This window comes from Notamacropus eugenii, chromosome 1, assembly GCF_028372415.1.
Source record: "Notamacropus eugenii isolate mMacEug1 chromosome 1, mMacEug1.pri_v2, whole genome shotgun sequence".
NCBI lineage: Eukaryota > Metazoa > Chordata > Mammalia > Diprotodontia > Macropodidae > Notamacropus > Notamacropus eugenii.
In genome coordinates, this window is record NC_092872.1 from 661,747,844 (window position 1) to 661,769,005 (window position 21,162).

At 47.0% G+C, this 21,162-nt stretch overlaps 1 protein-coding gene across 4 annotated transcripts in view; it reads right to left on the reverse strand.

Annotated features, from left to right (window-relative positions):
* The window catches only part of TTC7A (tetratricopeptide repeat domain 7A), a 201,173-nt gene that overhangs the window by 111,688 nt on the left and 68,323 nt on the right, over positions 1 to 21,162 (reverse strand). For all 4 annotated transcript variants that reach the window (XM_072635672.1, XM_072635674.1, XM_072635671.1 and 1 more), the window contains exons 9-11: positions 9,313 to 9,450; positions 7,777 to 7,860; positions 2,646 to 2,750 (exon numbers count right to left, since the gene is read on the reverse strand). In XM_072635672.1, coding sequence (XP_072491773.1) covers positions 2,646 to 2,750; positions 7,777 to 7,860; positions 9,313 to 9,450 — 327 coding nt within the window. The remainder of the gene's footprint in view (positions 1 to 2,645; positions 2,751 to 7,776; positions 7,861 to 9,312; positions 9,451 to 21,162) is intronic.

Consider the following 21,162-nt stretch of genomic DNA (forward strand, 5'->3'; position numbering starts at 1 on the left):
AGCAACAGTGGAGGGGAGCAGAACCCCCATGGCAATGAGAAAACCAAGGCATGGATGCCAGGCAGGGCAGGAGTTGGCAGCTCCCCTGACACTGCTCTGGGTCAAAGACACAAATCACCCCCAGCCTCCAACTCCAGCTGCAGGGACCCTCAGTCTCTGTACATGCCTCTAGAGTTACATTTTCTCCTAAACAAGTCAGTGCCAACCTTAAGCTCACAATCTGCTCTGACTCAGACTGGGCTGAGAAATCCTCCTTGACCAGCTGGTACTTCTATGTGCCTGGCTACATCACTCGCCTTTTTTAAGCCTTAATTTTCTTATCCACAAACCAAGTATTAGGAGTATTTGTGTTGGCCATCTCTCTCACAGGGCTGCTGATGAGATGACCAACCCTAAAGCCTTCTTTGAAGTTAAGTCACGATGATGACAAATCCTAACTGAAAGATGCTCACCCATTGCTCTCCTCTCTATCACTTCATTCCCCCATAAAGTCTGGGAGATAAGACAGGAACAGCAGAATGAACAGTAGTTCCCTACGTACCAAGCACTCTGTAAATACCAAAGACAGGAATATGTTCTGTTGTACATTCTAACATGGGAAGACAACATAAATAGGGGAGCTGTGGACCAGGAGAGAGCACTTTGGGTATGGTGAGCAGGGTCACAGGGGAAGAGATGGACATTCTCCTTCTCGGTGCAAGGTAGAGAGAATCGGAACTGGAAACTGGAAACCAACCTTGTCAGGATGGGAGGCTGCCACCGAAGGCAGAGAGGCAGCCAAGTGGTGGTCAGGGGGTAGAGCTGGAGCCAGGTGGGGGAAGTGGAGAGGCTAGGGTAGACTCTCCAAGACATGGTCTCTGTGAATAAAGGGAACTGAAGCATGGTTGAGATCTGCCTGACATGGGGTGGGCCACGTGGGGGCAGCCCCTGGCACAGATAACAAAATGAGTCCACAAATGCCACGACTCTCCTGATTCTGCTTTCACTCTTTTTCCTAAACCACGCTGCCTCTCTCAGAGGGTGAGGGGCTTATGAAACTCTCACTTAGCTCTCAAAATACAAATATAGCTGCTGTGAGCGGGAGAAGCAAATCTATCTCATGTGGTATTTCTTTGGGTTTAGGGAAGGAGGGGAGGGGAAAACTCCTAAAATGAAGGCAATAACCACAGGAAACAAAGTGAACATCCCTCAGTGGGAGATGGCATGGTGGCTATAATGGATCACAACCACAGCCAGGAAGGCGGCAGGTCTGAGGAAATCTGGAAAATGACAAGGCTGGGGTGGAGTGACGCGCAGGAAGCCGAGAGAGGCTGGAGAACACTAGGCACCATTCTCAACAACAGCTGCAGCGCCTGCTTCTGGTCTGGGGCACAGATGAGGAAGTTCATCTCCCACCTCAGGAGAGAGATGGGGGCGGCCTGCGGTGGCCATGGGGACAGACTCAGTCACTGTGCTGGTTAAGGGTTTGTTTGTGTGCAGCTTTTTAAAGCTTATATTTATTTAATATGTTTATTTATATCCTTTGTTTTTAATATCATTTTCATTTTTCTCCTCCCTCCTCTATCCAATGGAAAGAAAAAGAAGGAAAAACAAAGCAGTCCAGCAATATCATATTTTGATTATTTTTACTCAATGGTTTTGCTTTGTTTCAAGAGAGGGTTCTGTAGAGCAAACAGGCAGTCCTGGAAAAGAACTGCAGTGGTTTTTAAAAAGCACCACTAGAATTTAATAATTTTAACCCCCCCCCCCAAAAATTAAATAAAAGCAAGGCAACACCATGCAGTAATTTAAGTTAAAAAACCTCCAGAATTCTTTCCCAGGACAGCAGCGATGCCTGCCTGCCTCCTGCATCCTTTCTCCCTCTCTCCTTTGGTCATAACCAGCCTCAGAGGTTTCCTCTCCAGGGCTCCTAGAAAGGTTCCACTGGGGTTGCCCAGAGGAATTCTGGGCCAAGGCTTCCTCTAACCATCCTCGCTGAGCTAGGAAACACTGGACACCAGGGCATACCCCCAGGTTCTAGGCATCAAGTGGAGACAGTTCTGTCTCCTAGGACAAGCTGCACCCTCTGTCTTCTCTCCCCTTTCCCAGAATCTTCCCATTCAAACTATCTAGTCCAACCCATACCTGAAAAATATCACCATCATAACACAGCAAGAGACCCCTGAAGCTTCAGAGTTCAAAGCCTCTCAGTGGGTTAGGACTTGTCCCCTCCACAGGCAACCCATTCCACGCTGAGACAGCTCGAGGTCATCAGAAAGCTGAGCCTGACATTAAGCCTGTATCTGCCTCTTCAAATATCGCCTGTTCTCTCTGGTTGTGCCCTCAGAGACCAAACAGAAGAAGGCTGATCCCTCTTCACAGCATGGCCCTTTGAGTATCCCAGAGCCCTCACACTTGCTTTGAATCTTTTCTTCCCTGGGCCAAATAAAATGCTGAAGGGCTTCCCTGATCCTCATGACACAGACCCCAGGACCATTGCCCCCCTCAATCTCAGTTGCCCTTCTCCAGACCCTCTTCAGCTTATCCATGTCCTTTTGAAAGTACAGCAAACAAGAACCTACTAGATATGACCCCAAAAGAACTGATGAGAACCCATCCTTGTAGACGGCATCTTACCGTTAGGTGACATGAACTTGTTTACTTACCCAGTGCAGGGACCCGATGCAGACCTTGGCAGCCAAGAGGGGCACAGTGGGGTCGCAAGGACGAAGCTTCGAGCATTCCTTCAGCACTGACACAGCATATGCCGACTGCCAAATGAAGAGAGAAGGCATAAAATGTCATTCACAGGGCCTTCAGTGGTACCATAGATTAGAGGATCCACCTATTCACCCAAGGACTTGTCTTAGCCATCTAAAAAGGGTTATATACATGTATGTGAACACACAAACACATACACAGGCACTCGTGTGCACACAGAGACGAACAGCACACGTCACATACACAGCAGGCATCCACTCACATACCACAACACAGAGCCATACAGGGCACCCTGGGCCCCGAATACAGGAGTGCAAACATCATCAGAGGCTCATAATCTGCGAAGAAAGGGAATCCCAGAGTTTAGAACCACGGCCTACAGACGCTTCTTTCCCTTGGTTCTTCCAAGCTCTCTTTTCTCTCCTCTCCAAAGACAACCTGAGCAACAAGCCTCCTAATTGTGTGATGGCAGGCCTTCCACTCTCCATCCTACACTATGATGACAAATTTTCCCAATCTTGGGCCCACAGGGCAAACATTTCCCTAGGGCCCCTGGCCTACTACAGTCTTTTCAAGTCAATTCAGTAAGAATGTATGGAGTCGTCTGCTAAGTACTCAGTCCTATGCTAGGCACTATGAAGGATACATGAAAAAGGAAAGATAGAAGGGAAACTCTCCTCATAGGAGCTCAAAGAGACAAATCTAGATCAGGAATTCAAGATGCTACTTTTGCTTAGACATTCTGAAATCAAGAAAATGAGAGGTTAGGAAGGGAAGAAGTGAGAAGGGACCAGTCAGGGAGAGCATGTGGTCCCAGACAAAGGACGAAAATTCTCATCCTTCCCTGCCCTCCAGGACCTTAGAATCTAGAGACCCAAAGAAAGAACATCTGATGAAGTAGTCTATGATGACATGCTTCACTATACAGTACTGACTCTGAGCACTACTTGAGTCCTGAACATGGTGAGATTAGTATGAGCCACAATCAGCAGAGAAGAGAAGTGCTTCAAAGGCCAGAAAGAAATTGAACTATGGTTGCTTCCCCAAAGCTGCCCTTCCACCTTCCTCCTCTGGACTCTGTAGCCATGACACAAGCTCAGCCTTCCCCAGTCAGGATGTTTCAGCAGTAGCGGCCTTTGGAGTATAGTGGTGGGCAGGGCTGGGACTCAGGAAGATGGGGAGGAGAAGAAGGCAAGGGTCTGTGACACCCAAGATCCTCTCCCCTCCCCCATGCCTTAGTCAGCCTCAGGCGCTTCCTTCTCCCACTCTGGGGCTGCTGACCTTTGGAACTGGATCCTTGGAATGCTGAATCCTCTAACTTTGACCTCCCCAATCCCCATCAAGGGATACTATTTAAGGAGTCATCTGAGGACTCAGCAATCAGAAGCTAGGGTGGGGGTGGGGGCAGGCAAAAGAAGAGAGGGGCTTTTTAAAAAAAATGGTGGTTACCTAGCAACCGAGTCTATGCTTTTGCTGAGAAAACCAACAGAAGGAGCGACCTAAATCTTCGAACTCATACGTTATTACTGCAGGATGATGTGCCAGATATATTTATATCTCCCAGCCTAACCTTCTGGAAGGCCTATCGGGGGCGGTCACAGCCATGGAACCTCAACTCCAACTTTAGGCTCCTGATGGAGATGCAGTCTTAAGTGTCCTCCCCTCCTCCTCCCCCCATTCCTTGGTCTTAAGTGTCTTTCCCTCCCCCTTCCAGCCCAATCCAGGTCACCCTCTTCAGATGATGTTGTCAGAAACAGCACAGAATGGTTTAGTTAATCGACAAGGATCAATTCCCAGATAGACCTACTGCTGCATCTGATGCCCCTGGGAAGGATCCCCCAAATCACAAGACTTCAATCAGCCTGAAAGCATTCTCCTGACCCTCAAGGACTAACCAACGGCTGGCTGTAATCAATCTTTCAGTTCATCTCTCTGACAAAAACTCCACCCGTTCCTGTTTCCCAGAGCCATCCAAAGGGCCCAGCCCTTCTGAACAGCAGTCTCACTTTAACAAGTGGCACCATGCACAGGGGTGCAAGCTTAACAGAGGGATTCTCCATCTCTTCTACAGACTCAGCCACCTACAGGTTGAAATACAAGGTCATTCCCTGAACTTGGAGTTCATTTAAAAAAATAAGTAACATCCATTTTATGGCTATATGTTATTAATGAATTAGGGGATTTTAGCAATAAAAGGGAACATGGAGGTTGTCTGGTCTAAAACCTTTACTTGACAAGACTAGGAAATTGAGGCCTAGAGACACTGACTTGCCCAAGGTCATACAGATTCCAAAAGAGCAAGGTCAGAATGAGGTTATCTGACTACAAACCCAGGACTTCGTCCTTATGATGCCCTAAGAGGCAGGTGAGGATGCTATTATTTCCATTTTATAAATAAGGAAGCTGAGGCCCAGAGGGGTGAGGTTACCCAGATACTTAGTGGCAGATCCAGAACTCAGATCCCCTGACACCCAGTCCAATATTCTCCCCATCTTGCCACCTTCATGTTCTATTTCCCATTCACTAAGGCTGTGCTTGGGCTCCCCTCTCCATCAAAGGAAGGACCCAAACCCAGATCTTCACACCCAGAAGGGAGCAAGGCCAGAGGCCAAACTCTATGAGATAACATGGCACAGAAAAGGGCTGCCATGAAGCAATCCTGAGCTGAGCAACCCTGGTCAACCTGCCCAAGCCCCAAAAAACCATTGGGTAGGACTGGGTCAGGCTATCTTTCCTCTTTCTCCTTATTAGTCCAGAAGACTCCTGCCTGACAAGTCTCTTCAGTGTCCCCTAAACAAGCCTTGCTTGTTGTCCCAACCTCGGATCCTCCTCTTCCCTGGAAAGTCCTCCCCACCCTCTGTCTCTCCATCTTTCAAGGTTTAGGTTCCCCTTCTGTCTCTCCTTAAAGCTCTTACAGGCTGCGATATCTGGACCACTCATGGGCTTACATTTTAATGAAATGAGAGCCATGTGTGTCTGTCATGGGCTCTGCTGAAGCATAAGCTCCGTGAGGACAAGGGAGGTCTCCTTTTGTCTCCATAGTGCCCTGCACAGGATCAACACTGCATTGATACTGGTGAATTGAACCAAATTTCTTTAGAAGTAGCAGCAAGATACTGTAGAAACTGCATCAGACTGAAGTCAAATCCTGACTCTGGTGTGAGAACTCTAACACATACTGGCTGGGGTGGTAACCTGGAGCCTCAGTTTTCTCACCTGTAAAATGGGGGTGACCATCCTTGCGTTACCTACCTTGAGAGTGCTGTTGTGAGCTGCTTTGGGTCCCACAAACCTGCCACTTGAATGGCCCTCTTGGGATAGCCAGAGACCTAGATTCTGAATCCTAGAGCCCAGTACTTGCTTCTCTTCAGGTGGGGTGGACCAGAAGATATGGTTGCATGCTCTCTGGATGGCCTTGGTTGGGTCACTTACCTCTCTGACCCTCTGTTTCCAGTCTTTAAAAGGCCTAGATGACCTCCAAAGTTCCTTCCAGACCTAAAGCTATGATCCTGTGTCTTGAATCACATTCACTTGGTATGTGTGCATGAACCTCATGCTTCCTGTGCTGGGGTGGGGGGGGTGGGGAGGGGCAGTCGAGACAGGGAGGGCAATGGGAGGCTTCTATTTCTCTGTAGCCTTCACTGAGTGCTGCCATGGAGAGCTGTTAATAAATATTTGTCAATTTTTATTCCAGGTTCTGAGAATAGAGACTTTTTGCCTAGTGGGGGTGGGAGTAATGGGGAACACCTGGTATCAGTTTAATCTCAGTATCACCTACCTGCCTGCAGAAGGACTCCTTAGACACCAGACCAAGTCTATTTAGCACCCCCCAAACCCCATTCCCAGGTCCTTTCCCCACCAGTCACTAGGATAGCAGCCACCTCCCCAAACCTCGCCACGGTGGGCTTGCAGAAGGCTTGGCAATGGCTGTCCTAGTCCTCACTAGCAGGATTACATATTGCAGATTCTAGGTGGGGCCTCCTTACTGCACAGATGGACAGGGAGGGGCAGAGAGGAGGGAATTCCCTCAGCCCCATAAAAGGCTCAAGGTATTTACAGCTCTTAGTTCAATTTGCAACCCCATGTCACATTACTTCCTTCATCCTTTCCCACCCCCAACGCCCCCTCCTAATACCCAAGCCCAAGGAAGCTCTCTGATCATGGTTCACATCGGTGCTTAAAACAGACATTTATGTAAGTCTAATTCTGACCTCGTAAGGAATGAAGATGAGGTAGGGCAAGGGGGCTGAGTGTTAGAGAATCACTGCATGCCAACCTTCTACCCCCAGTCTGAGAACCTGTGTGTGTCTGCACATCTTTTCACTGGACTTTTGGGTGAAGAATCCATTCCATCCACCCTAGTTCTGCTAACAAATTTTATGACAGCTGCCTTAACCTTCCTCCTAGTCTCCCCAGGCCTTTTTCCTTCCCCTAATGCATGGGTCACAGGCCCAGGAATCATCAACAACTGTTTCTTATTTCCAGAGCTCACTCAAAAAGTCCTGGAGACAACTTCCCCGCAACCCCCCATACAGCCAGCAAGGAGCAAACACCCAGGATGGGCTGCCTTTTGTAAAATAAGTCATGATGGTGGACACAGACACCCAGGTATCCACAGGGAATTTCATCCATGTTACATGTGCATATGTAAACATATACAAACATACATAAAATGATATCAATACTATTGAGGAGCACGCAGCAATTCTCCCCCACACCCCCCAAAGATATACAACTGCACAAAGGGACATCTCTCTCTCTCTCTCTCTCTCTCTCCCTCTCACACACACACACACACACACACACACACACACACACACACACACACACACACACACGTGTCCACATCTTCTGACAATAAGGCAGAAATCTCATTTTCCCCTGAGGTTACCAAGAGGCAGGAAATGAATTCTGGTATCCACAAACCCACATGTCCATCCATTTTCCAGGCAAGTTACTTGGCCTCAAGGGATAAAGGAGGGAAAGAAAAGGGAATCTTTCCCTAGACAAATAGCATGCAGGCAGTGGGAGATGACACCGATGGGCATAGAATGGAAAGGACAGCCAGGGCCTTACCTTCCCACAAGCCACCATGGAGAGGGCCAGCTGATACCAGAGGTGAAATTCTTCACAGGCAAACTTGATGGCTCGTTCCAAGCACTGGCGAGGCAAAGGGCACTACAGTCAGTGACTCCAGCTCTCCCAGACATCCTGGGGAGATGCCTACTGCCCGGATCCTCTTTGATTTTTTAGGCAGATAGTGCTGGACTTGGAGGGAGGAAGACCTGAGTCTGAATCTTGCCCCATATATTTATCAGGTATGGGGTTTCTCTGGACTCTTTCCCCTCCTCTGTAAAAGGAGGAATTAGACCTCTACTTCTACATCTATGACTCTTAAGAACTTCAGCACAAATTGGGGGCTGAGCTGGCTCCTTCCTGGAGAGCCCACCCAGTGGTTTGATGAGTGGACACTGCCAGGCTCTTGTGACTGCTTGCCTGACACTTGGCCACTGACTCAGTGACCCTGGCTAAGTCTCCTCCTCAAGTCTTAGTTTTTTCATCTGTAAAACCACTCCATTAGCTCTCTCTCACAAAGTTATTGTGATCAGACAAATAAAAATGCTTCTGTAAAGTTAGAAGTATTAGAAATGTAGGATTTATATTAGCCATCATCACTTCCATCATTATCACCATCATCGTCATCATCATCATGCCTTCTCTTTTTTTCCTCATCTTCATAAATAAACTGAGCTAAAATGAAATAATGAACAATTCTGGGGGAGTTAAGAAGAGTAATTTTCAGGCAAAACTGGGCATCCCTTAGACACCAGAATGGGTGTGGGGCTGATACCCAGCCTCCAACCTGACTGGGTGAGGCTTCAATACATCCCCAAAGATCTCAGGAAAACCTGCACCCCAGCCATTCTGGGGCAGAGGCAAGTGTGCTGGCTCCGGACTGGATTAATTCCCAGGTGTGGGAGCCCCTGCTGGAGTGTTACCATGAGCACAGCAAAGAGAGGGCGAGAGTGCAATCCCTCACACCCCTTCATATCTCCTAAGCCCGGGTGCGTGCTGATGGTCACAAGGGAGACTAACTACAGGCAGGGGACAGTTCAGTGCAGCCCATCCCTCTGCAGGACACAACTCCCAGTAGAAGTTTCATGGACAGTGGACCCATTCAATTTCAAAAACACTAGTCTTGGCCAGAGCTTCAGATGGTGTAGCACACAGTAGGACTTAATAAATGCTCAATGACTTCTCTTGATTTGCCCTCCTAAGAGCTACCCATACATGGCTCCTGACCCTGGTGTGGCTTGGGTCTCACTCTAAAGGCCCAGCTTGAGATTAACTCCCGTGGTCTCTCCCAATCTGGGAAAGGAAGCCCCAACCTTCCATCCCAGTCAGCAGTCTCCAGAGGACAGACACAGAAGAGTTCAAGGAGAAAGGAAAACTCAACATAGAAATTTCACCCTAGTGGCTTAGGTCCAGGTTCTTTTCTGTCTTATCTGTCTCCCTGTATTCGCCTCTCAACCCCTGAATGTCATGGGGAGCCTGGGCCCAAAGAGGAAAAGCTAGCCTTGCTGAAATGGAGGGAACGATAGGCTCCAGTACCTCAGAGAGCATGACATACTGCCCTCTTCTGCCCAATGTGATACTCAGAAGATCGTAGACTGTGGAGGCATCCCGGAGACTGACAGTTCGGTCTTCTTTCTGTTCTGGTGAACGGCTCAGAACCACTTCCCGGGTTGCCTGCAGGTGAAAGATAATTTGGAGATGAAAATACTTAAGGCCCTAGAGACGAACAAGTCACTGACTACCCAGAGAAGCATGTGTACCTTCCTAGCACCCTGGTCATTACCATGACTCAGCAAAGTCTAGGCACTGGTCTTGACAACAATTAGACTAAAACCCAGTAAATCACCTCTTACCACACCCCCTCCCCAGGCCAAGCTGGATCACATGCTCACCATTTCTGAGACAAGTGCACCAGGCATTCCAGTTAGATCATGCTCTCTAGCTCAGACCTAGCAGCCTGCTTTACATTTGTGTATTTAAGTCACAGCAGACTATTACAAACACCAACAATCTTAACTAAAAACCAACAAAAACTATTTCAGTTAGGGAAAGGTAAGTTCTGCTTCCTATGTCACAGAAAGAAAACTGAGGTAACGAAAGAGGATATGTATCCCTACCCTCCTTTCCCAAAAAAACCTACAGTTAGGTGTCAAGATGAATATGGAGGGCTAGCTTTGAGTACAAATCTATCCTCAAACACTAGCTATGTACCGAAAGTCACTTAACCTCTTTGCCTCAGCTTCCTTATCTGTAAAATGGGGATAATAGCAGCTCCTACCTTTCAGGGTTTTTGAGATGACCAAGTAAAATAACATGTGAAGTGCTTTGCAGACCTTAAAGTGCTATGTCAATGTCAGCTGCTATTATTATATAATGCTTTATAAATGCTAGCTGAGATTAAGTACTTGAAGGTTCAAAAAGCACCATCTCACTTGATACTCACAACTCCAGGAGATGGTGGTTATTATCCCCACTGTACGGCTGAGGAAACTGCAGTAAAGAGAGATTAAGTGGCTTGCTCCGGGTTCCCAAGGCCAGTCCTTCATCTAATACCCCACCTTGCTGCCCTAAAGATGTCAGCTCCATTATTCCATTCCTCACCCCACCATGGAAGTCTGCTTTGTTTAATGACCAACCGCCCTCCCCAATGGAAGCTCCCTCCCTACAACCACAGCTCCCCTTCCTTCTGCTCTGCCCCCATTATGGAACTCTCCCCATTGTGCCCCCCACTCCCTTCCATTAAGGGACTTCCGTCTTCTGAGCTCAGTCACAGATTCCTCTCTCTTAGCTCTCTGCCCTCAGGTTCACAACCCTTTGGGTTCCCTATTACAAGTCTGTTGGGAAAAGGAGTAAGGGGGTGGGGGGAGAACCCTAATTCCAATTTGAGGTATGACTTCATCCTGAATTCTCTCCCCTGACAGTTCTAGGTTAAACAGGGCTCTCTTGCTTTCAGGCACAGCTCAAGCATCCCCTTCTACACAAAACCTTTCCAGATCTCTTAAAACTGCCAGTGCAACGACCTACCTACACTGTCTTTATTTTCCATGTATTTATTCTGCATTGACTTATTTCTGTACATGTTGTCAACGTAGACAGAAGAGAAACTCCTTCCAAGCAGGGGCTGTTCCGTTCTTTGTACCTCTATCCCTAGTGCCTGCCATAGTGATGTAGGGGCTTAATCAATACTTTGATTAATTGATTTGCTTTCTGCCATCTCATTTAAGATTTGATTCCCCATCAGGGGCAACAGTCTAACTCCTAAATCGAATAGGACAGCTGGCCAGGCTTTAGAGGCAAACTGGCTGCCTGAGCCAGCCTAGCTAGGCAGTACCTACTAGGGCAGCATACTATGGCACTTCTCTCCAAACCTGAAGTCTTAACACACCATCCTAACACTTGTTATTATGTGAGACTGAAAACGAAAATAGATGTAGACAGAACACCTGGCTCCGAGTCCTGCTTTTGCCTATCATTAGCCATACAATCACATGTATGTCACTTAACCTCTTTAAGGCTCAGCTTCCTTACCTGTAAAATGGGAAGAATAACATTGGCAGGGTTATAAAGTACAAAGTACGGTAGAAGTGTGGGTTCGTGCTACTTTCTTCCTCTAATAAAGAGACTGCAGGGTCAGCCATTCTTTATCTATTTAATTCTATTGAAGATCCAAGAAGGACCCTCAGAGATCATCTACTCCAACCATCAGAGAGGGGAAGACAGAGAAAGGATTCAAATCCAAACCTGATTCTCAAAGTAGCATTCTTTCCAATGTATCAGGCACCCTCCATGCTAAGGTGAAGGGGTGAAAAGCACAGGTCTAAATTAGGAACATTGGTCCTAAATCCCCTCATATGTGCAGATCACAACTATCCTTTTCCTTCCTTCCAATTCCTGCTGAAATGTTGATGACCAAGAAGTCTTAACTCCCAGGGGTCTCTATCTGCACTGGAATAGGGAGGGGCCTTTGGGAGACTGAAAAGCCTTAAAGACCCAAAGGAATGACTCTCTAATGGTGAAATTTCACTAAGATATTTTGGGGCAGGAGAGCTATCCAGCCCCCTGAAATCATACCATGTAGGCAGCAGCCTCTTCTGCCTAGAAAGAGGCTGGCCCAGTTTATCCAGGGATGCACCATGTTATCTTCTGGCATCCAGATCAATCCCAGGGCAAATGAGAACTGAAAGCCCAGGAAGAAATGGGAAGCTCACCAGGGCCTCCAAATGGTTAAGAGGGTGGAGAAGTGCCAGTGATATTCTCCTAGTTTCCAACAAAATCCGCCCACACATCGACTAAGGGGTGGGAATGGGGGGTAGGGAATGATCATGAACAGTTTTGCAGCAGCAGTTCCACAGAGCTCAAAAGTGATCTCAGAGCTCCCTCTGGGCCCCTCCACTGCACCATCATAGCCAGCTCCCAACATCTCTCCTCCCTCTCCCACCCTCTGCCTATGGTTCACTGCCTACAAAATGCCCATGTCGGCATCCTCTCCAGCCAGCCAGCATCAAATGGGTCCCGAGTCCTGGATCAGGGACCCTGTGAACCAGAAGGGCAGGAGGAAACGCAGCCTCTGCGTTCTGAGAAATCTCTGGGCTCACAGGGGAGACACAGTCCCCACCTACCAGCAGCCCTTGACAGAGAAAAATAAAAGTAACAGCAGTTCACATGCATGAAGCACTCTAAAATTCTGCAAAATCTTTTACATACAGGTGCTTTCTCGTTTGATCTTCACAACCCCACATTTGTTAGATAAGGAAACTGAGGCTCAAAGTGAGCTGCCTGGGATAAGTTCTTGAGGCAGAATATGAACCCAGATATCAACCCTGGGTGCTATCCACGTTTAGGTCACATGGTTTCTGCAACCGCTGACTAGTCTCTGGCCTTGGGGAACTTTTATTCTTCTTCCTGAAGAGGAAGGAAACCCAAGGGCTAGCAATGAAGATGAAGGAGCCCTAAAGGAGGGACAAGAGGGGCAGAGAAACAAGTGGAAACTCCTACAAACCAAATTAACAGGATCACAGCACTAGGGAGGGGCATAGTACCAAGAGACTCCAGTACAAATTCGAACTCTAAAATCGACTCTGGGCAAGCCAAGGCAGAAGGGCTAGGTCCTGGACTTGGGGGATTCCTCCCCAGTGTCTCTCTAGTTGGACATGTCACCCCTTGGATACTTAGAAGACTCACTTGCTCATGGCTGCTCTGACCCTTAAGTGGGGATAGCATAAGCTGGAGGCCACAGCCAGGTGGCCTAAGCCAGGTTTTTGGTGAAAGTGAGTTTTATGCAGCAGTGAAGGAGAGAAGCAGAAGGCATTAAGGGGAATTGAGGAAGGGTGTTGGAGCTTTGGAGCCTGTATGAAGGCTCCAAGATAAGAAATGCCTGCTTGTGTTTAAGGAACAATAAGCCCCAGCCAGGCAAATACCAGAGGCCCCCTAACTCCAGCTAGCCAGCTTCCCTAACCCTAGTGACAATCATGACACTTATTAAAAGAACATTTGGAGCAAATGAGAGGACAGAAAGCTCCCCTCACTCTAGGGCCACCTGGAAGGGAACTAGCATTCCCTCTAGTGATGGACACAGGCTTATCCTCACTGTGGCCTTTAGGCCTGGAAAAGCTGACCTCCAAGGCAGGTCCTCTTCCTGTCCTCCTGCAAATACTGACCTGCCAGCAACCACCTCAGGGTGCATCAGACGTTCTGCCAAGGAGAAGGAGACCAAGGGCCCCCAGCAACCACAAAATCAGCATGGGGAAAAACAGTTCCTAAGAAGTTGGGCCACGGGGTGCTGAGGAGGGCTCCTTGGCAATAGGTACACTGGCAAGGCAAGGCTGGCCAGAAGGAAGGTGTGATGTGGTTACCACAGGAAGAGCAGCTTGTCTGTGGCATGGTTGCCATGGTTTTGGGCAGGGTGTCTGGGCTGGGCTGTAGTTGCCAGGCTGCAGCTCTGTTAAGAGCTGCTGTCAACAGGATTGGGGGAAGGGGAGGATCTGCACAGTGGGGAAGGGAATAGTGGGTAATGAAGGAAACCCACAGGCCCACTTGCTACAGCTCACTGAGGTGGATCAAGTCTGCAGCACCGAAGATAGCTCAGAGATTTCAGGAAAGAAAAAGGAGGAAAAAAGCAGTTCAGAAAAACAAACTGACACACTAGATGCGATAGTATATTCCACAGCTGTAGTCCTCTGACTCTGCAATGAAGGTTCAGTTACTATTATTATTAAAGAGATCATAAAATCTCTTTAATAAATGAGATCCCTCTGCTGGAAAGGGTATTAGAATGTCAAGTCTTGGAGGGCAAGGACTGATCCCATTTTTGTACCTGGAACCCAAGTGGGCACAGTACATAGTACACAGAGTACATAGTGCACACAGCACTGGCCCTGGCCAGGTTCATTCTCTGCCCCTCTCCCATCCCTGCCCCAAGGTCTTTTCAGGACCTCAATCTTATGATCCATGGCCCCCTTAAGTCTGACAACCTAGAGCTTTGCTAGAGTGGTCGCTGGGTCTGGACTGCTGTATGAACTTACCTCCTGTCCTCAGCTCATCAGCCCCATACCTTTTTCTTCATTTAACTGGACTCTTGCAATCCTACCCTATTTAGGAAGCTTTCCTTGACTCATGGGAAAGGTCCCTTTATAGGTACTTCAATGTTTAATTCTTGGTCACTTAGGGGCTAGCTAAAGTTACATGCTTAAGGAACACAAAGGGGCTTCACCAGGCCTGCCTCCTCCGGGAATGTAATAACCCAATACTAATATCACACTTGACATTAACAGTGCCCTCCCCTCCCTATGATCAGAATGCCCTCTTTCCTCAACACCCCCCCTCCTGGATTCCCCAGTTTCTTTCAAGATTTAACCCAAGCAGCACTTTGTGCATGTGTTTTCCTGGAGCCCCTGGCTGCTAATGCTGCCTCCCCCTTCGAGGTTACTTGGTTATCTTTGTTTTATCCATAGCTCTCTGAAGTTAGAAAGTGTGGATTTTTGTCCCTGAATTCTTTGCATCCAGTACTGTCTGGTATATACCAATAACTAGTGCTTGATAAAGGCTTGCTGATACCTTTTCACAATACTTTTACTGACACTCTCATTTGATTCTCAAAACATCCCTGAAGACTGATCTCCAAGGTCTCCTGCCCTTCTACGTTCTGTGATTCCTACAAAGAAAGTATTATTGTCCTCATTTTAAAGATGGGCAAACAGTGAAAGCCTGGGCTGCAGTGGCTGACTCAGGTCAGGCGACTTCCAAGTCTGGGACTCTGGCCAGTTTCATCAGCCTTGTGTACCCAGTAGTAAATAACAACTTCTGCTAACAACAGGCCTCATTCTCCTCACTCCTGGATCAGCATGGGTTTGATAAATGAACCACACGGAAGGGTCAGGTGGCACTCACTTGGCATGGGGCCCAGGACACAGACATGCTTACAGAAATGCCCCAATCAAAATCAAGACTACCTCTTTCACAAGGAGGTCCCTGGTGCCCATTTATCTGCAGAAAACTTGGATTTTGCAGGTGCCCCATAGACAAATCCCCTTAACAACTGGCCAACCACTCACTGGAGGCTGGGCCAAACAAGTCTCAAGCAATCACCCCTCATTTTTCTGAGCAATTATCTAAGCAAACTGGGGATGTTAAGCTTGGGGAAGAGAAAGCTCGGATAGCTGTCTTCCAAATATGTCATCATATGAAAGAAAGATTAGATGTGTTCTGTGTGGCCTGGGAGGAAAAAATCCCACGGCCTGTGGGTGGAAGCTGCAAAGTAGACAGTTTAGGCTTGATGTCATAAAACACCTTCTAATAATCAGAATTAGTTAAATCAACAAGCATTAATTAAGCACCTACTGCATGCTAAGCACTGTGCTAAGCACAAGGGGTATAAAGAAAGACAAAAACAGTCTGGCCCTCAAGGGGCTCCCAGTCTAAGAGAGGAGAATGGGATTATTCCTCCAATGGTAATGGGCTCCCTGCCACAGAAGGTCTTCCAGCAGAGGCTGGGGAACCTGTAGTGGGGATTTTCATTCCGGTCTAGGATGGCCTCGATGACTGCTGAGGTCCCCTTCTCAAGCTGAGATTCTGTACTTCACTTAGGTCCCTCTGTAGACACTAGTCACTACAGAGGCATAAGCAACAGGAGAAAAGAAGCCTCCTCCCTGAAGGACATTCTAATGTTTGGCTTCTTCTCCCCAGCAGACATAATTACCATTGGCTCTAGAGCAGCCATTATATATAGCCAAGAAATAACACGTTACATCTCCCATCTACAGGGATGACAGACACCCCAGCCCACAGCAGCCCCCAGATTGTGCTCACCCCACACTTCACTCCAGTTTCATAAGTCTTAGAGCATTCTGCTGCCTGGCAAGAAGGGCCTCAAGTTTCCAAGAGGGAACTTGAAGTTTTCCTTAGACCAGATCTCCTCTCCTTTGGAGCAGAACCCTTCTTCTTTCTTCAAAGGCTGAAGGAGGAATCAGAGGGAATATTTCCCATCTAGAAACACCCAAGGAGGCTGGGCTAAGAGGACACAATGTACCTCAAAGAATCTTCTGGGGATGTTAAGAGTCAAATAAAATCTTCTCACTGATACCACAAACAAAATCTTCTTTCCCAGTGGGCTCCAAGGTGTCTGAAGACCAGATATGCTCTTGGAATCTGGTCTGAGGGAGGTAGTAAAGCTGATAACTTTCAGGGAGGAACTAAGTTAGACTCTTGGTAAGCAGCCAGACATACACTCCAGAGAAATGGACCTTACTTAAGGGAACTAGTATGTTATACCAGTATATACCAGTTATACCAGTATACCATATGTTGGCTCCAGAAAAAGCCAAGTTCTACCAACTGAGTCAAAGTTGTTGATGAAATACATGTGTTTAGTTCAGCAAACTACTGCTGTTGATTCTAGCTTTTGGTTTGAAGCAACTAAACATATACACATACACACACGTACACACATATATATTTCTGTGTATGTATGTGTATGTGCATGTCTGTATGCATACATAAATTATAAAGTCCTTGGGAACATGGAAGAAATGGGAAAAAAAACACCTGAAACTCCATAGCCCTGCCCTTATCTCATTCCAGCAGATGCACAGCTAGGCTCCAAGGGTGCACATCAAAGAACGTGGGGGTGGTCCCACTGGTAACTCAAGGATGGAACTAAGGATCAGAATGTCAGAGCCAGAATGGGCCTTAATGGTGCTTGCAAGTTTGTAAAGTATTTTACATATGGTAACTCATTTGCTCCAAACAACGCTGGGAGATAGGTGCCATTATTAGCTCCATTGGAGAGATGGAAAAATCAAGGCTAACAAAGATCAAATCACTTGACTTGAATTACACAGCTAACCAGTGCTGGAAGCAGCATTTGAACTGTGGTCTTCCTGACTCCAAAATCAAACTCTATCCATAGTGCCATCTGGCAGCCTGGGGCCTTAGAGCCTCTTTCTACCTTATCACTGTAACAATAATAACAACTACTTGATTTTACAGTCCTTTGAGATATAGAAAGTACTTTTCTCACAACAACCTTGGGAAGTTAGCAGACAAGTAGACAGATCCAGATTTTGCCCATGAGAGAATCTGAGCTTGGAAGTTAAGTGACTTGGAACAATAAACCAGTCAACATTTATTGCCAGGCATTGTGTTAAGTGCTGTGGATACAAAAAGAGGTAAAAAAAAGTCCCCTGCCTTTAAGGAGCTCACAATTTAGTGGGGGAGACATTTTGAACATGTGTGACTTGTCTAGAATCATACAGTGCTAAGACCAGAATTTGAACCCAGGTCTAGCATATTAAGAGTCCATATTTCACCTCTTACCTCTCCCCCCCCTCAGAGGCCCAGGGAAGTTAGGTCTCATACAGATGTAAAGATTCACACCCAGATCCTCTAACTCCCAATCCAGACTCTCTCCATGCCAGGCTGCTGCTCTGTACCCGCTAAAAGGAAACAGACCCAAGGGATAAAGCAACTTCCTGAAGGTCACATAACACTTTAGTGTAAAAACACAAAATAAGAACTGATGTCTCCTGGCTCCCCAGTCCAGGACTCTTTCCAATAGAGGTACAGTAGAGTCAAAAGAACTTGGGTTCAAATTCTCCCTTTGCCATTTAGCACCTGTGTGACGTTGGGCAAATTATTTAACCTCTCTAGGCCTGTCTCCTCCTCTCTAAAATGAGATGAGAGGACTGGGTGACCTCTGAGGTCCCTTTCCTTATGGTTTTATAATCCTATTTGTTCCAATCAAGAGCAGCATGATTCAGTGTTAAGAGCTCAAGACTTGGAATCAGAGGACCTTTCTACATAGACAGAGCACTGGCCATAATGTTCATGAACAGGCAGAGAAACCCACACTACTATGGAGAGTGTTCTGTCCTCAAATGCAGAAGTGATAAGACTAAGCTGTCTCCAAGGAATTCGAGTTCTCAGCCCTGCTCCCCCATTCTAGCTCTGCTACTCACCAGGTAACCCTAGGCTTTATCTCTCTGGGTTTCAGGCTCCTCATCTATGGAATGGGGGGATGTGTGGACTAGATGACCTCTAGGGTTCCTTTCAGCTCTTATTTTTATGCCCAGACAAAGCATAAAAGATCCTGCAAAGGATCAGCCATGCTTGGAATTCATTACCCGTTCACAACATTGGCTGCTCCTTGGCATTCTACTCCAGACAACAAAGAAATACTAAGCCAGCAAAACTGTCCAAGGTGGGGACCTCGAACACCCCCTGCTGCAGCAATCTCTGCTTGGTAGGCTGGTAAGGAGAGAGGCCTATTATGCCTTTCAGACAGGCTGTATCTTAATGGCTTCTCCATGCAGCTTTCCTAATTCTTCAGATACCATAAAAAGTTAAGCAGATGCCAAGGCAGCCAGTTGATATCTGATAGGCTTCACCCCAGCTGAGCATTTGCACCTGGACACAGTTCCTGTTGAAGCCAATGAAAACTCTGCCAGCATCAAGCTCAGGTAAGAATGTCTGGGATGTTGGGTCATGGAAAGGTGCAGCTAAGTTGTGTGGTCCCCACAAGGAACCAGATGTCTGGGTTGCCAGGACTCAACATTTCCATTGGCCTTCACTATGACCTGAGAACAAAGGAGACTGAGGGAAAAGTACAATAAGATAGCAAAGAGAGGTAGGAAGGCAACCCAACCTGCCTATGGCTACAGGAAGGTGAAATGAGATTGGAGGGACACAGGTGGGATGATGGTGTTAAATCCATGTTCATTCCAATCCTGACTTAAGTCTAAGGCTCATGTTTTCTTTACAAGTCTCATATTTTCTAAGTATTGCAAGGGGTCCCTTTGCAGATTTACCAGGGCATATTTCCAGATTGGGTGTAGGCCCATGTAAGGTGATCATTTGCAAAATGGTCTGAGTTGACAAAGGGGCCATTTATTGGCTTCACATTCTTTCAGATTCTCAAGGAAAATCCTACACTACAATCCACCTCACCCACTGTCAACAAACACTTCTCAATTTTTGCCACCTACCAATTATTTGTGTTATTATAAAAGGGAAAAAAAGTTGGACCAAAGGAAAATTTTCTCTTCTGGAGACAAAAATATGGCTGTTCATCTAAAGTCCTAGTTTTTGTTAAAAGGCAATAGCTTGGACCTCAAACAGCTAAATGTTAAGGGCACACAGGAGAATGACCATCTGAATTAAATGCTTGTGACTCAACCTAGGTCCCAGGGGTGCAGAGGAAAAAGGAGGCAATAGAAAGTGCTCAATAAATAGGACTATCAACTCTAGTGCACCATACCAGGCAGTTGGTCTACAGGCAGGATTAGGGCTCAAGCTATAGCTAGAGATCAAGTCTACAGTTAAAGCTGGGGAGGCAATATGTCCATGGCTAGAGATCCTCTCTACAACTAGAATTCTTGAGTCAATTTGTAGCCACAACCAGTGACCATTCTGGGGCTAAGGAACAATGCAAAGGGCACTGGATCCAAGGTTGGAGGACCTGAGTTGAAATCCCATCTTTGATACCACCTGCCTGACCTTAAAGAAGTGGCCTCCCTGGGCCTCAATTTTCTCATCTGTAAAATGAGGCAGTTGTACTAGATGGTCTCTAACGCCCCTTTCAACTCTATCTAAAAGGGTTAACCCCTGTTTTTGTGTCATGGGCCCCTCTGGCATCTGGTGACGTCTATGCACCCCCCTTCACAGGTCAATGTTCCAGATTAATATTAATTAATAAAATGAAAGCACATAGGATTGCAAAGGAAACTAACTTTGGCGAAATTCAATTATCAAAATGTTTTTTAAACTAAGCCCAGAGACTCTAGGTTAAGAAGCTCTGAGCTCAAGGTGCTAGACAGTTGGATGGCTACATAGTAGTTCTCAATTCCTAAACAGTCAGAGAAACCAACACTACTACAGGGAGGGTGTGCCGTCTTGAAATATAGAAGTTACAAGACTAATAAGCTGCCTTCAGGGAATCTGAATTTTCAGCCTTGCTCTCTATCTGGCACAGATCTCTCTAGGCCCAGGTCAATAGTCAAGCCACAGGCAGGATTAGGGCTCAGTCTACAGCTAGATATCAACTCTATAGTTAAGGCTGGGGAGGCAATATGTCCGTGGCTGGAGATCCTCTCTACAACTAGGATTCTTGAGTCGATCTGCAGCCACAGCCAGTGACCTTTGTGGGGCTGAGGCCTATCACCAACTGGGCCAAGCTTTCAGAAAAGAGATTTTGACTCAATGCTAGGAGAGGCTTCTAACGCTCAGAGCTGCCCACTCATGAAATGAAAGGAGCTCCTCGTCCAGGAAAGTGCTTTTGCTCAACCTGGTTCATCACTTGTCAGGGGTGCTTTAAGGGGGTAGGAGGTGGACCAAAGGACTTTCAACTCTATGATGTTAGGATTTTATGGCTAGGGTCAGAGGTCAGTATGTGGCTGGAATTAGTGAACAGCTGATTCAGAGAGCTCAGTCCTGGGGCTATGGCTCTGAGTCAGTGAGCTCACCAGACACAGTTGTCCTTACAACAAATAACCATTTGCCCACTTCACAAGTCCACAACTCTGCAAACCTTCCTGGACAGAGGTTGTCTCAGTTAGCATTTACATCTTACCCCCTTTCACTGGGACATAGGCCATGCTAGGCTGGGGGCAACAGGGGGACTTGAACTTGCATCCAACTTGGTAAAGGACCTTGAACAAACAGTAGTTTCTATGTCTGTTTTGCTTTAGCTCCAAACCACACTTCCCTCCTCCCACCTAACTTGTTGGAATGTCTCCGAGTTGTGGTCAGTGAACTAGGAAAGTCGCCCAATATCAGATCTGGGCAAGCACGCATTCTTCTTCATGGCTTCTGGGGATCTGAGACCACTAGCGGAGTGGGGGCTTTGGAAGATTTGTTTTGGGACAGAAAGGAGAGTAAAGTATTTCCTTGTCAAGC